At 38.2% G+C, this 16,595-nt stretch overlaps 3 protein-coding genes across 3 annotated transcripts; all 3 read left to right on the top strand.

Moving 5' to 3' along the window:
• The first annotated feature begins 1,696 nt into the window (after positions 1-1,696).
• LOC110757478 (ENTH/VHS/GAT family protein) lies at positions 1,697-4,620 on the top strand. The gene is made up of 4 exons (XM_021959092.2): positions 1,697-1,893; positions 2,116-2,648; positions 3,028-3,303; positions 3,852-4,620. The coding sequence occupies exons 2-4, from the start codon at positions 2,163-2,165 to the stop codon at positions 4,287-4,289; spliced, it is 1,200 nt and encodes a 399-aa protein (XP_021814784.1). The 5' UTR covers positions 1,697-1,893; positions 2,116-2,162; the 3' UTR covers positions 4,290-4,620.
• Positions 4,621-5,167: 547 nt separating this feature from the next.
• TTN8 (Structural maintenance of chromosomes (SMC) family protein) lies at positions 5,168-13,774 on the top strand. The gene is made up of 18 exons (XM_021959062.2): positions 5,168-5,964; positions 6,424-6,660; positions 7,101-7,334; positions 7,803-8,041; positions 8,334-8,600; positions 8,700-8,970; positions 9,244-9,368; positions 9,867-9,976; positions 10,079-10,186; positions 10,273-10,412; positions 11,001-11,090; positions 11,203-11,411; positions 11,664-11,833; positions 12,010-12,119; positions 12,208-12,587; positions 12,828-13,079; positions 13,195-13,422; positions 13,515-13,774. Exons 1-18 carry the CDS (start codon positions 5,527-5,529, stop codon positions 13,561-13,563), a joined length of 3,657 nt encoding a protein of 1,218 aa, XP_021814754.2. The 5' UTR covers positions 5,168-5,526; the 3' UTR covers positions 13,564-13,774.
• Positions 13,775-14,153: 379 nt separating this feature from the next.
• Positions 14,154-16,327, top strand: LOC110757455 (patellin-6-like). Its single transcript, XM_021959053.2, has 4 exons — positions 14,154-15,294; positions 15,397-15,521; positions 15,637-15,778; positions 15,887-16,327. Exons 1-4 carry the CDS (start codon positions 14,398-14,400, stop codon positions 16,151-16,153), a joined length of 1,431 nt encoding a protein of 476 aa, XP_021814745.1. The 5' UTR covers positions 14,154-14,397; the 3' UTR covers positions 16,154-16,327.
• The last annotated feature ends 268 nt before the right edge of the window (positions 16,328-16,595 follow it).

The following is a 16,595-nucleotide window of genomic DNA, read 5'->3' on the forward strand; positions in this document are numbered from 1 at the left end:
TAATCTAAAATATGAAGAGGGGGATTCGAACTTGGGTGCACAATGAGGAGCACAACTGTTTTAGCCAACTTGGCTAAACTATGAGGAAAAAAAAAAACTTAAGTTATGTGTTTTTTTTTGGGGGGTTCTAAGGGAGCCAAAGCTCAATAACAACACTACATAAACAAACTTTTGGGTCTACCAACCTCATTCAAATCTTCCGGTAGATAATATCCAAACCCTTCAGCACACTCTCCCAAAATCTACACCCAAAATCTAGTTTGGAGCTCATAGATGTCAATTTATCCGCAAGGCAATTTTCTTCTCTATATTTATGAGAAATACTGCAGTCTTTGGACCTAAGCATCTTCTGACAGCTAGTCACCAAACTATAGAATGGAATGGATGCTCTTCCTCCAACTCTGAAGAAAGCATTTGCACAACAATTTGAGAATCATATTCAATATCAAGTGGGAAACATTCCCTATGGCATGTCAAAATAATTTCATGGTAAAAAGCCCACAATTCAGCTAGTAGAACTTGCCCAAAGCCCATGTTTGCAGATAAGCCACCAAGCCAACGACACCATCCTCAAATCTACAACCATCAATCAGTGTTTAATTTGTATTTGCCCTCACCAATATATGTGGCTTGCTAGGCTTAAAAGCCTTCACCTTAATTGTATCTTTACACTTTATCAGATCTCTAAGTCATGTAATTTGGTTAAACTTGTGGGTTGAGTTCTTTTTTTTGGTCGATAATGGGTTATGAGTTCATGCACCACTATTTGAACCTACATTTTGAGTTAAATCCAATTATTTTGCATAACTAAGAAAGGTCAAACCTTATCATGAGTTCGAACAATCATTTGCAGATTAAGTTTGTTTTGTTTGATCATGTATTCATAAGTTGAAATTTGATAAGAGTCTCAGTTCATATCTTTTAGAGCATCTAGTCTATTCAATAACTTTAGAATGCTCAAATAAGTGAGCCACATCATAAAAAGTCTATTTAACAGCCTTGTCAAACTCAATCATCAAAGTTGCAACATCTTCCTCTCTCAACAGAATTGGTAAGTTGACATTGTCTCTTCAAAGAGCAAATAATGGGGTGCCAATAAAATCACAAAACATTTAATTTTACTATAGAAAAACAAAACCTACTTGAAAATGTTAAAAACATGCATTTTTTTATTTTCATATAATAAATATATAGACATTTTTCACATATTTTCATATATTTAATTATTTTCCATGTCCATTAGAATTGAAAAATCTGTTGAAGCAAAAATTATTAAAGTAGTAAATAAACTTTTTTAAATTACTATATAAATCAACAAACTTTAATTTGAATGATTTAATTTATTACTATTATTAAAGATGCTCTTAACCTATCAAGTTGCTCGACTTATATCTTTCACATGATGAGAGAGATATATAAACAAAATTGCATACAACTAATTGCAATTTGCATGCAACAGAAATTCGTTGAGAGGAGCAAGTCATCTCTAATGCGATTCATGCAAAGATACATCCAAATTTTTTTTAAATTTTTTTTCTTATTGTTGGGGGTCAAAGCTTATATCCATAATCCAAGTTCCAACTAACTGCCTTGACCCCAAAAACAAAAGCCACGTGGCAAAATAACCCACCAAAATCCACGAGGCCGCGAACCAAAAGCAGTGAAAAAATCCCTGTTTTGATTATTCTATTTGCGCCACGCCACGCATTATCTTTGTTTTCAGTTTTGACCATCCCCATCTATCTCTCTCTCTCTCTCTGAAAGGTCAGAGCTTTAAGCTCAAGGCCATTTCACCTCAAAAAGCCTCCGATTCTCTTTCTCGAGGCCTCACGCTCTACGCAGACCCTGCAACTTCCACAGTTTCATTCTCCGCCAGCCCCAACTTCACAACAGGTTTGCCAGATTTTTCAGCTGCTCATCAATTTCATTAATCTGTTTTGTTTTCGCGTTTATTATGGATCAATCAGCAGCCAAATACATCTGTTTTGGAATTTGATATATATTTTTATATGCAGCTACAATTTATTCCATGTTTACTGTTCAATTGCTTCAATTATGAGTTATAATGAGACTGAAAATACTGTACTGTTTTATGTATTTATTTGTCGAAATTAGGTGTGTAAATTTGTATTTATCCAAACTTGAAGAGACTGACAAGCATAATGGACAAGTTGAATCTAGCTCAATTGGGTGAGAGGTTAAAGATAGGTGGAGCTCAAATGGGTCGAATGGTTAGTGGTAAAGTGAAGGAAATTCTGCAAACCCCTACCCCCGAATCGAAGATGATCGATGAGGCCACATTGGAGACCTTGGAGGAGCCAAATTGGGGTATGAATTTGAGGATATGTGCAATGATCAATAGTGAAGAGTTTAGTGGGTCCGAAGTCGTTAGGGCCATAAAGAAGAAGATTTCGGGCAAGAATGTGGTGAGCCAGAGGTTGAGTCTTGACTTGTTGGAGACTTGTGCTATGAATTGCGAGAAGGTGTTCTCCGAGGTTGCGTCGGAGAAGGTGTTGGATGAGATGCTTAGGATGATTGAGAATCCACAAACAGATGCCGAAAATAGACAAAGGGCTATGCAATTGATTAGGGCTTGGGGAGAGTCTGAGGAGCTTGCATATCTACCTGTATTTCGTCAAGCTTACATGGTGAGCCCTCTTTATATCTGATATAAAGCATTTAATCATGTGTTTGTGTCATTTTAATCAAGAGTTTCGAACTTGCATCTGTTTGAGCATTTGATCTATCTAACTGTTTTCTACTGAAAAAATAAAGGAGAGTTTTTCTTAAGCTTTGTTTGGCCCTTGAGTATTCTGTAGTAATCCTCTAAGGTTTTAAACCAGAAACTGTTGTCCAGTTACAAATTTTCCAGTCATGTTCAAGTTCAACTGCCTTGCCCATTCAGCTGTTAATTTTGGCATGCCCGGATGTGTTGACTGGGGTACCTTGTTTTGTGTTTTTAGCAATGCTGGTTTTCATGCATTTAAGAGACTCTGATATCCAACTTCTTTTCTGGGTGTTATGCAGAGCTTGAGAGAAAGAAGCACCAATCCTTTAGCACAAGAAGGGACTTCACCCTCGATGCAGTCTACCTTGGAATCATATGTTCACGAGCCGCTGTCTCCCCCTGAAAGATACCCTGTACCTGACACAGGATTGCATGGAGCAAATCATAATGATTTCGCCTTTAATTATCAAAGCCTAGCAGTTGAAGAAAAAAGGGAGTTTCTTGTTGTAGCTCGCAATAGCCTTGAGCTGCTGTCTAGTATTTTAAATACTGAAACTGATCCGAAACCTTTGAAGGTATGTTTCTTACTTCTTAGCGGAGAGCAATACTATATCTGAATTTTATAATTTTTGTCCAAAACTCTTGAAGTTGAGCATATTCCTGTTGATTTATTAATCTTTCTGGAATCAATTCTTTCTCAAGTTACAAGTACAACTAAGTGCATCACTTCCTTAACAGATGTCATATTTCTATTCTTAAGCATCCACGTATCACCTTGTATTCACTCTGTAATACTTTGATACAATTATTTGATGAACGACAATATGCATGTGTATTATAAACGAACAACTAACCTCTTTCTAATATATAAAGAATATAGAAATGTTTTGGGACCTAGGGTACAAGTACATGACTCACGACTGTGGGTGTGTTTGTGCACGAGCGTACAAGTACATGGCTGTTTGTGCATCTTCCTTTCCTTTATGATTATATAGATGCGCAATGATAGTTCATATAGGAAGCATTTGACTTTTTGCTATAACTTTTGTTCTTTCACTTTTTACCTAATCCCAAGGTCAGCTTGTAGGCAGAAGACATTTAAGCTAATAGAGTTTGATTGCAGGAAGAACTAACCCTGAACATGCTGGACAAGTGCAAGGAGTCTCAGCCTGTTATTAAGAGGATTATAGAAACCACTACTGATGATGAAGGGATGCTCTTTGAGGCTCTATTTCTTCACGAAGAACTTCAACAAGTCATTTCCAGGTATGAAGACTTGGAAGGTTCTCAAAAGTCTGGAGTCCAACAGCTTGAAAACTCTGAAACCACCAACCATGACGGGGTGAAAGCTGTTCAAAATCCTGGAGAACTGCCCGGAAACTCTAACACCACTGCTTGTGAGGATTCAGAAGACACCCAAAAACCTGGTGGAAAACTGCCCGAAAATTCCGTTGCTTCTGAAGGCAGTTCATCTGCTCCTGTAGGAACCAATACTGAAACCAAAATAGTGGATTCTCCAAAGGAAGACCCTAAGTTCAGCAGTGAAAAGGTCGGTGAATGAAGGAAAAGTGGTGTATCCAATCGAGCTCAATACATTTGGCAGTATGCCTGCTTTGTCCATGCCTGTGTTGTCATGGCTGCGCTGCATTCTTGCTGATGACTTTTTATTAGCAAAATAATACTAGTTGGTTTGGAGTGTACTCCTTTTCCCTTCATTATGGTTGACGTAATTAATCGTTTCTGTAAACATGCTAGTATCTTTGTTAAGCGTGGATTGCGGACTTTCGGTGGGGACATAATTGTTTGTGGAAGCTGTCTCCAAACTCGATGCCCCTAAACCAGTCCATTATATCTCTATGTGCTCATCCATGCAAAGTCTTTTTCTTTTCCTATTTTTCTTGTTTGATGAATTGCTTATTTGCCACTCTTGTCAATTCTCCTAGCACGTTCAATGGCTTGATATCAATGTGTTCTTTTATTGTGGCGCCTATATCAATGAAAGAAATGGATCTAGTTATTTTTCTCTTCACAATGTTAAAAATGTATCAAATGCAAGAACGTCTTGGGTGAGGCGGTCTGATCACATCAGTCTTACAATTCCTTTCATAAATAGTATGAACCCTTAAATTATGAGTAAGATGGGTGTGGACTGGGACCCCAGGGATGACTTCATCTTCGGTGAGGTGGTCTGACCACATCAATCTTACAACTCCTCTTATAAATAGCATGAACCCCTAATTAGGAGTAAGATGGGTGTGGAATGGGACCCCAGGGATGACTTCGGGTGATGTGGTCCGACTGCCTCACCCTCTTCCTCCCCAAATTTTAATTTCCCTTCACCGTTGATTAAAAAGATGGAGAAATTTGATGCGAGAAAGTCAGAAGAAGGGGCAAAAATGCAAATACTAGAGTCTTCGCATTATAAATACCAAAAAAGTAGTGAAAATGGATGCAAATACGCAACGCAGTGTCCGTAAGCGTTTAATGAAGCGAAGTGAAAATGTTAATGTGCAGTAGGACTCGGTGCTCTTCGGGTATGGTCATTGGTTGGTAACACACTAATTCTGCAAATTCTCCCTCTCCCGCCAATTCCCTCAAATCCCCAAAACCTCCTTTTTTCCCCTTCAATTTCCCTCCACTTTCCCGGAAAATCGATCTTCCATTTTCCGTGGAAATCTCACTCAGCTTCTGCATCTCTACTCTCTACTCTTTTCCCCTTCAACCCTAGCTTCAATTTTCATAATCAAGCCCTAATTTTCCACATTTTTGAAGTAAACCCTAGTTTAGTTCGACCAGCCATGCCGTCCCTGGTCTCTCAGGGCAAAATCCTCCGGTTGGAGCTCGAGAACTTCAAGTCCTACAAGGGTTTCCAAACAATTGGCCCCTTCTATGACTTCACGGCGATCATTGGGCCCAACGGAGCCGGTAAATCCAACCTCATGGACGCTATAAGCTTCGTGCTCGGCGTACGGACGGGCCACCTTCGTGGGGCCCAGTTGAAGGACCTGATCTATGCCTTCGACGACAAGGAGAAGGACCAGAAGGGCCGCAGGGCCTATGTTCGCTTGGTTTACCAGCTGGCAAATGGGTCGGAGCTCCAGTTCACGAGGGCCATTACCGGCTCCGCCGGCAGCGAGTACCGTGTTGATGGGGCGTCTGTGTCGTGGGAAGAATACAATGCTAAGCTCAGGTCCCTTGGAATTCTTGTCAAGGCCCGCAATTTCCTCGTCTTTCAGGTCAATTTCAAAGACCAAATACTTTTGAATTTCACAGTGTCTGATATGTAATGTGAGCTTAGGGTGTTTATTTTGTCTGTTCAATCTAATTTGGTTTTTCTTGCTTCTATTTTCTGTTGGCTATTTTTTTGGGGTTGTTTTGAAAGCTGAGAATTTGGAGGAAAATAAGGAGAGACGGGAAAAATCAATACCATTTATTTGCAACGCCCTTCGTTAGTATTAAAAAATTATTCAAATGTATGAGACTCCATATAGACTTCATTTTTAAAAGTAAAGAAGTTATTGGACATTGCCTAACGGGTAGCTAACTGTCAAAGGAAGTTTTTAAGCGTGTTCCACTTTTTTTTCATTAAGGTTTCAAATATTCTAAGACTATTTCAGCTTGCATGGCGGTTTTGATATTTGCAAAGCATGGAAGTTAGGGGTGACTTCTAACTACCAATTATCTTTCTCTTTTAGGGTGATGTGGAGTCCATTGCTTCTAAAAATCCGAAGGAACTCACTGCACTTCTTGAGCAGATCTCTGGGTCTGATGACCTCAAGAGAGACTATGAAAAATTTGAAGAAGAAAAAGCCGTAGCTGAAGAAAAATCAGCTCTTGTTTATCAGAGAAAAAGAACAATAGTGTTGGAGAGGAAGCAAAAGAAAGAGCAAAAGGAAGAAGCTGAGAAAAACCTCCGCTTGCAAGATCAATTGGTGCGCATCTCAAGGTTTTTTTGGCTTGTTTCATACATATGCACATGTGTGCTGCTTATTTGTGTATACATGAATGTGTACATGGGTTACACATGTCTGCGCTCACTCAGGCATATGCATGTTTTGTATTAATATCTTATCTCTCCTAGTTTCAGAGATTGTAAAGAGTAGGTTCTCTCTCTCTTTTACTAGCACACACTGACTTATCTGTCTTGTGTGCACATGCTAGTGTGCATACACCCACGCATGTAAAATAAATCCAATATAGGCTAGGTGAGAAGTGCCTGAATATCTCAAACTTTTCTCCATGCAGAATTTTAGTGAAGTTTGTTTCTTGTACTAGCTCAACAGCTTTATGTTGTTTTCTTTGAATCTCCTGTCTCATAATTTCTAAGATTTGTCTTATGCTAATTATGTGATCACATCTATTCTTTCTGCAGAAATCATTGAAGAGAGAACATTCTTTATGGCAGTTGTTCAACATAGAAAAAGATATTACAAAAATGACTGAGGAGCTTGAAGCTGAAAAGAGAAGCCGCGAAGAAGTTATGCAAGAACTAGTTGAGTTCCAGCAAGAAGCAAGCAAAAAGAAGAAAGAACAAGCAAAATATCTGAAAGAGATTGCACAATGTGAAAAGAAGATTTCCGAGAGAAGTAATAAACTTGACAAAAGTGTGAGTTTCTTTGGCTTCAGTGGGAGATAGAAAATTCACATGAGATCTGTGTCCATTAACATGAATTTGACTTTAGCATATGGAGCTGAATAGGGCTCTCGCAGACCTTTAAACAAAACTGAGACTTAAGAATGGTAATGACCAAATAGGTCATAGTGGTTGAACCGGGGACCTTAACCTCATGCAGCAAACCAGTTTAGTGAAACCTAAATACCCAGTATGAATGTAATTGGCTATTTGTCACACTGCGGCATATAGATGTGCAATCAGAGTTAGATCGCCTGCATGTACTATATTTATATGTTGGCGAAATGCAGGTGATCTTGGGATATTTGTGATATATCGCTAGTTTTGTTTCCATTTTAATACGTTGACTTTTACATTTCTGTTATTGCATGAGTATCCTCTCCATGCTCAAGAAGACAAATTTATGGATTATTTGATATGGTTTTTTGTTTTTGTTTGCAGCAACCAGAGCTTCTGAAACTGAAAGAGGAAATGTCTCGTATAAATGCAAAAATCAAGAAAAGTGAGAAGGAGCTTGCTAGGAAAGAACAAGAAAGGAGAAGACATAAAGAGGATGTAAAGGAGCTGCAGAAGGGCATACAGGATCTGACTGCAAAACTAGAGGATTTACATGAAAAAGCTCGAGACAGTGGGGATAAATTGAAGTTAGATGATACTGAATTAAGGGAATATTTTCGAATGTAAGTGTTTGGTAATTCCTTGGTATATCTTATTGTGATGGTAGCGTTTGGTTTACTTTTATTTAGCTGAAATGCCTTGATCCAAATGGAATCCAAACTCAGTTTCCCTGGTGGTTGAACCCAAATTCCACGTTCTTTTTCAAGTTTGAGCCAAGGATTGAATTTTTGGTCTTGACTACCCTTTTCTTCATGGACTTGTTAAATTACATTCACGTAACCATTTTGCTTTGCATATAAAGTTTGACTTCTTAATATGATTTTGTAAATTTTCATTGGAATGTTGATGTTACAGCAAGGAGGATGCTGGTATGAAAACTGCAAAGCTAAGAGATGAGAAAGAAGTTCTGGATAGGCAACAACATGCTGATCTTGAAGCTCAAAAGAATCTGGAAGAAAATCTCCAACAGTTGAGAAGTCGGGAGGGTGAACTGGAATCACAAGAGGAACAAATGCTAACAAGGCAGAGAAAAATTAAAGAAAATTCTACGAAACATAGGGATGAAGTTAAAATTCTGAATAATGAACTGCATGCGATGCAAGAGAAACATTTACATGCTAGGTTATTTAGCTCGCTTGAATGCTTCTTTTACCAGAAATTAAGATAAAATATACATTGAATTTTGTGTTTACTTTTATCTTTTCTTTTTGGCGCACACAGACAAAAACATGAAAATCTGAAGTCAAAAATTGACGAAATAGAAAAGCAACTACGTGAATTGAAGGCTGACAGATATGAAAATGAGAGGGATTCCAGGTTGTCTCAGGCAGTCGAGACTCTCAAACGCCTGTTTCATGGTGTCCATGGCCGCATGACTGATCTCTGTAGGCCAACACAAAAGAAGTATAACCTTGCTGTTACTGTTGCTATGGGTAAATTTATGGATGCAGTTGTAGTTGAGGATGAACAAACGGGAAAGGAATGCATCAAGGTGCTATATGATCTCATAGTTTTTTCATTGTCATGTTTGTATACATTAGACTGTTGACATCAAGAATCAAAACATTGCTTTTGTACCTTTCTTTTTACAACTAACATTGTTTGTACTTAAAACTCACTGAGCAGAGATTGAGCAGAGTTGAAACATAAATGTGAATGACCTTACATTCAATTACCATCCCATCACTATAAATTCTATTGGGGTTCTTTTAAGATCCACAGTAAAGAATGCAATGCTGGTACTGATCCATTTGCGTTCTTGCAGTATTTGAAAGAACAAAGGCTTCCTCCTCAGACATTCATACCTCTTCAGTCTGTCCGTGTAAAGCCAGTAATGGAGAGATTGCGCAACTTAGGTGGTACTGCGAAGCTGATATTTGATGTAGTCCAATATCCTTTATCAATGTTTGATTGCATAGAATTCCTGATTGCAAAACTTTATAATCCAGTCTTGTGGTTATGATCTTACAGTACAGTAGTCTGGGCATTTTGTATACTGTCAGTGTGCAGCGTGCTTGGCTTCTTGTATCAGTGTATGGAATGCTTCAGGTGCTGTCTGGTCATCTCATAATTCTCCCTACTCATGGTTTTATGTGCTCGTTTTTCTTCTTTCATCTTCAGTGATGTTTCCTTCATGTGACTCCCACTCCTCTTGTCCTCACTTCTGCATTTATTCTGGTGATCATATTAAAGAGTAAAGCATCAAGTTGATCTGTTCATGAATCATGATTAGCTGCCGCAGTTTATGTCATGATAATCATACCATTTCATAATTTTTGATGTATGTTGCCTCTGTTCTTATATCTTTCCATTTGTAAGATTAAACTGTGAGTTTGTACATGAAAATCTGAAAAAGCTGCTTTTAATTTGTGGACTTAACAACCACACATTTGATCCTGCCTTGGAGAAGGCAATTCTATTTGCGGTTGGCAACACTCTTGTTTGTGACGAACTTGATGAGGCTAAGCGTCTCAGCTGGACTGGCGAGAGGTTCAAAGGTAATTAGTTTGTATATTTGTAATTGTTCTCATATTCTGTGTTAACAAGTCATGTTCATATTTAATTAAGTGTTACCTTTTTATCTTTCCAATATAAATTAGTTGTAACTGTTGATGGAATTCTGCTTGCGAAATCCGGCACAATGACTGGTGGTACCAGTGGTGGAATGGAAGCAAGGTCAAATAAATGGGATGACAAAAAAGTTGAAGGTTGGTTTAGACTTTTCTGTTTTCTAAATTTTAATTTTAATTTTTGGGTTATTCTGGAAGTGGCTTTGACTGCTTGCATTCTGTAGGATTGAAGAAGAAGAAAGAACAGTTTGAGTCAGAGCTGGAAGAGCTTGGATCAATTAGAGAGATGCAGATAAAAGAGTCTGAGACAACTGGTAGAATTAGTGGACTTGAGAAGAAGATCCAGTATGCAGAGATTGAGAAGGTAACTTCAGGGAGTTCTCTTCCATTTTACAGATGAAGGTTTGCCTGAATGGTTTAAATTGTTAGTTTATAATTCTTTTGAGCTTTAAGTAAACTGTTAATAGGTATTTACATGTGTATCCGTACCCACTTTCATATCTTGTTATGGTCTCCCTGCTAGATTCCTGCTGCACTTTGCCTGAAATTCTGTTTAGGGTGTTAACATAGAATTTTTTCATATAACATCCTGAAAATGGGTTTAGATTCTGGCATAACTTGAGTGGCATAGAAATTCTGTTGAAATCTTTACTTTCGATTTGTTGGTCTGGAGTAATGTGGTCCAGAGGGTGCAGGCTGAAAAGTTAGAGCTGTTTCAACATGTGCTGTGGTCCATGTTTAACAAATTATATGATCTTAGATGTAGAGAGGTGGAAGTATGGCGTAGCCAGTTTCAAAAATCTGAAATAGTAAGGGTTTTTTGTTTGTGGTTTTGGGGGTGGGATTGCCGTGCCTATATATTTGCACTACAAATTGACATTGGCATTTCTTGATTTTGCCTTATACAATTATGCTTTGTGGCGGATTAACAAATAAGACAACTTCTTTGCAGAAAAGCATTAAGGACAAACTTGCAAACTTGGCGCGGGAGAAGCAGAATATAAAAGAAGAGATCGATCGTAGCAGTCCTGAACTTCTGAAGGTCTTTTTATACGTTTTATATTTTTTATTCTGATGATGAGACGCTTAATCTAGTTTATTGCAGTAATTTATTTCAAACCTGTAGTTCCAGCAGTTTTAAATTTTGCTTTCAGTTAAAGCAAGCTGTAGATAAGCGGAGCAAAGAAATCAATAAGCTTGAGAAGAGGATAAATGAAATTGTTGACAGAATCTACAAAGATTTTAGTAAATCTGTTGGGGTGGCAAACATCCGTGAGTACGAGGAAAATCAACTCAAGGCTTCCCAATATATGGCTGACGAGAGGCTTAGTTTGAGTAGCCAGCTGTCAAAGTTGAAATACCAGTATGTTCTTGCATCTCCTTCTGTTTATCTCTCTGACAATACATACAAAAATCAACAAAAATGTCAATTTAAACTCGTTTGAGTTTCATTTTCCTCATTTCATATATCTTTCCAGAAACGAAACAGATTCATCCTCAAATTTTAAATTCAAAACAATCTGCTTTCTCCCTACTATGAGATGTTTGTGATGTGGTGGCTGTGGTACTCGCGCAGATTATATGATGCAATACTTTTTTATTTGGTTGCTTTCAGGTTAGAGTATGAGCAAAATCGGGACATGGAATCGCGGATTAAAGAACTTCAACATTCTATTAGTAATTTGCAAAAAGATTTAGAACGGGTTCAGAAGAAAGAGGCCGAAGCCAAGTCAGCGGCTGAAAAAGCTTCTGGTGAAATTCTTCGATGGAAGGAAGAAGTACAAGGTATGAAAATGGCTTGGCAGGTGCCATATTACTTATGGGGACATTAAATTTGAACTTCTATGCAATCAGCTTGAGGTTGAATTCTTAAGTTATTCAAACTGGTCAAGTCGTCAATTTTTTCTTCAATATTTTTATTTATTTTTAAAAACATTTATTTTGTCCTCCTATTCTTGCAGAATGGAAATCCAAGTCAGAAGGATGTGAGAAGGAAATCCAGGAATGGAACAAGCGGGGTTCTACAGCTACAACAAGCGTATCCAAACTGAATCGACAGATAAATTCTAAGGTTGGAATTTAGTTTTGTTTTCACCAATTTTGCCTACCTTGTTCTAGTTAAACTTAAAAGGCTTACATATGTTTTTCTCATGTTATAGGAGGCACAGATTGAGCAACTGATGTCACGGAAGCAGGAAATAGTAGAAAAATGTGAACTAGAACAAATAAGCCTACCCATCATCTCAGATCCAATGGAGACTGAATCCTCCACAATGGGCCCAGTTTTTGATTTTAGTCAGTTAAATAGGTCTCAATTGCAGGATAGAAGGCCCTCTGAACGGGAGAAACTTGAGGTGGAATTTAAGCAAAAAATGGATGCCCTAACATCGGAAATTGAAAGAACAGCTCCAAATATGAAGGCCCTGGACCAATATGAGGCTTTAAAAGAAAAGGAAAGGGGTGTGACTGAAGAGTTTGAAGTGGCTAGAAAAGAAGAGAAAGAAAAAGCTGATCTGTTTAACTCAGTTAAGCAGAAGAGGTATTAATTGCTTCTACACTACTACAGATCCTGTAACAAGTTATAATTCAGTTGATAAAAGATGATTGACACAGTATCCTATTTTGGTAACAGGCGTTTTCTTTGGGATAAAAACTAGAAAAAAGATTGATTTATTTTCTATTATTGAAAAGCAAAAACATTGTATTCTCTTATATTGCCTCCCTGCAACACCTACTGTCTTTTAATTCAGCTGGGGTTTTTTCTGGGGGGTCAATGCAGGTACGAATTGTTTATGGATGCATTCAACCATATATCTAGTAATATTGATAAGATATACAAACAACTCACGAAGAGCAACACACATCCACTGGGTGGAACAGCATATTTGAATTTAGAAAATGAAGATGATCCATTTTTACATGGCATCAAGTATACCGCTATGCCCCCAACAAAGCGCTTTCGTGACATGGAACAATTATCTGGTGGAGAAAAAACTGTTGCAGCATTGGCATTACTCTTTTCGATACACAGGTGTGTTTTAACTCTTAAAACGTAGATAGAATTGTTTTTACCTTTAAGTTTAATAGTCACTATCACGCATTACATATACTAATGGTTTTTTTTTTACTCATATGAATGGCTTCAGTTTTAGGCCTTCACCATTTTTCATACTGGATGAAGTCGATGCTGCACTAGATAACTTAAATGTTGCTAAGGTTGCTGGATTCATCCGTTCGAAGTCCCGTGAAGGAGCCAGGGAGAACCAGGATGATGATGGAGGCAGCGGTTTTCAGAGCATCGTAATATCTCTAAAAGATAGCTTCTATGACAAGGCTGATGCTTTAGTTGGGGTTTACAGGGACTGTGAAAGGAGGTGAGCTTCATGTTATAATAGGAATATGTGTAGATTTTCATTATTCATTTCATATGGCATAGTAATGCAATAACTGTGCTTGCTTAATGCAGCTGTTCGGAAACTCTGACATTTGACCTGACGAAATATCGGGAGTCATGATACGGCTACTACAGGCTTTCAGTGTTATGTAGATACAGATCATTTTGCTCGCATTCCTGTAGTCACTGTACATAAGACTAAGATTTGTGTGGCTGTTGGGATTGTTGTTTTATTAGGCATGGAAATCAGCAGTTAGTTTTCTTCTGTGTTAGGCATGTAAAAATCACTGCTTTGGGTTATGTTTTATTAAACAATATCTTTCACAAAGCAATCAGCTCTCTCTCTCTCTCTCTTAATGAAAAAGCCTGTGTGAAGTACCTTCTCATTCGGATTGTTTTCTAGTAACCATTTTTTGTGGTTTGCTTATTAGGAAAGTGCGAGTTCTTACTTACCTTTTTTGTTTTTCCCTTGTCTTTTGCTCGTTAGTAAAAAAGTGAACTTTTATACTTTTCTCCCTTGGAGAAACCAAACTCAATTTTGACACCAAAACAAAAATCTAGATCTTTCTGTATTGGCCGCCTAATCGTCCGTCAATTAAGAGCCACTAATTCCATGCTAGTCAGCCTGCCACGTCCATTACTGTTAAAACACTTGTAATTTGTTAGGCAAAAATACCAAAACAATTTTGGACCAAACAAACTGTTAGTTGCTGCCGTCATTGACACAACCAAAATTTGGCGCCAGGGTAACCACACAGGGCGCAGGGTTTCCTAAAGCCTTTTGAGGTTATAGAAAAAGGAAACAAGAAAAAAAAGCTTGTATTTTTCGTGTCTCTGTATCGATCTTAATTCTCAGCCATTGAATCTGAGCACCGCTAATATTCAGTTCTCCGGAAACAGCTGCCAGAGCTGTGTGTACAGGAAGGAACTCTGGCGGCCCGGAATTCTGAAAACCATGACAGAGAAAAAGAATGAGGAGAACCCAAAAGAGAAGGAGGGTGATCATGTCAGAGAAAAAGAGGAGAGCCAAAGCAGCCAAGAAGATGATCAAGAAGAAAGCAAGAAGAGCCCAAGAGAGCAAAAGCCTAATAATAGTGGAAACGAAAGCACCCAGGAAGATGAAGAAAGTGACATAGAATTTCTTGGCCCTGCAATTTATCAAGAGGCTGAAACCACACCTTCTGTTGAATTGAAGCAGAGCGACAACAAGAAAAAAAATAAAGCTTTATTGGAATTGAGGTGCAGGGTGGAAGATGCAATTGTTGGGAATTATCTTCTGGGAAAACCCAACAAAAAGATTAGCCCCGCTGAAAGTGCCAGGCAGAGAGAAGAGCTTAGGGAGATTAGTCTTTGGGGTGTGCCTTTGTTGCCTAGCAAAGGCCATCAAGGCACTGACATTGTGCTGCTCAAATTCTTGAGAGCCAAAGATTTTAAGGTCCTTGATGCATTCGAGATGCTACGCAGGACGCTGAAATGGCGAAAAGAATACAGAACCGATGAGATTCTTGAAGAAGAGTTGGGCTCTGATCTTGAAAATTTGGTGTTTTGGAGTAGTGTGGACAAGGAGGGGCACCCTTTGTGTTTCACTGTGTATGGGCCTTTCAAGGATAGGGAATTGTACAAGAGGACATTTGGTTCTAAAGAGAAACGCCAGCAGTTTTTAAGGTGGAGGGTTCAATTTATGGAAAAGGGCATCAAGAAGCTCAGCTTCAAGAATGGAGGAGTGGACTCTATGGTTCACATTACAGATTTAAAGAACTCGCCGGGGCCGGATATGAAGGAGCTTCGTTCTCTTAGCAGCAAAACTCTGGTGTTGCTTCAGGAAAATTATCCAGAGCTCATTCAAAAGAATGTAAGTGATTCAAATAAATTTAACTCAAACAATTAGCTTTTTTGCCAGCTTTCTATAATTTGCATGAATGTACGATCTGTGGTTCTTGATTAATATTTGCAGATTGTTATAAATGCTCCACTTTGGTACTATGTGGCACATGTTCTCAGATCAAGGCTCCTCAGTCAGAGAACTAAAAAGAAGTTTGTGTTTGCCAGGCCTTCAAATGTTACAAAGACCCTTCTCAAGTGAGACTAATGCTAACTACATATTAATATTTGAATGATTAGTAATTTCTTCTCCTCTGTGTTGCTCCAATATATAACTTTTATCCTTAAATTTGTTTCGAAATTGACGAAAAAGGTTCGTAGACCCGGAAAAACTCCCAGTTCAATATGGTGGCCTCAAAAGAGAGCACGATCCTGAATTCACACCAGAAGACAAAGCATCAAGGCGCTCAGTCAAAGCAAACACAACTGCCTGCATTGAAATCCCAGTTGCTGAGGTACTTAAACATGATAATTAATTATCAATCAACCCTTTTGAAACATGATGATCACTTGGATGTTGTTTTGATTAATTGAATTGGGTTTTTGGGTTTAATTATAATTAGGGTGGTTTGACAATGGTGTGGGAGCTAACAGTGGTGGGATGGGATGTGTCCTACAAGGAGGAGTTTGTTCCTGATGATGAAGGCTCATACAAGATTCTGCTCCAAAACAAGAAGAGATTAGGTCAATGTGTGAGAAATTCCTTCTATACTAATGAACCAGGGAAGATTGTGATCACCATTGAGAATTGGACCTTCAAGAACAAGAGGGTTCTCTACAGATCCAAATCCAAACTTACTGTTCCTGTGTACAGATTCTTGTTTAACTAATAGCTAGCTTAATTAGCTCTCTTCTACTTATTTACTCTAATCTGAAGCTTGTTTTGTATAGAACAGAACAGAACAGAACAGAACAGAACAGAGCATTTGTACATGAAATGATACGATCATTCTGTAATCTTTGTTTCTGCTCTTTCTATGTGGATTGAAAATGAAGATTATTTAGATGTGCTAATATTATTAAAATGTCGTATTTTGACCAAAATGAAATTAATTATAGCCCTTTTTTCTACTACATATGATTATTGTGACATATTTATTCAGAAGCAGACAAACAATGGCTCCCGGGACCCACCTGGTTTCCACAACTCAACCAAATCTGTATCTTCTATGAAGCCAAGAGCCACCTGCCCTACACCCCGAAATGAGGTGTAAACAATTCAAAGCTTCACAGCCATGCAAACAGAAGAATGGGAAGATTTTGATAACCATT

Source organism: Prunus avium, chromosome 8, assembly GCF_965620075.1.
Source record: "Prunus avium chromosome 8, drPruAviu1.hap1.1, whole genome shotgun sequence".
NCBI classification, from domain to species: domain Eukaryota; kingdom Viridiplantae; phylum Streptophyta; class Magnoliopsida; order Rosales; family Rosaceae; genus Prunus; species Prunus avium.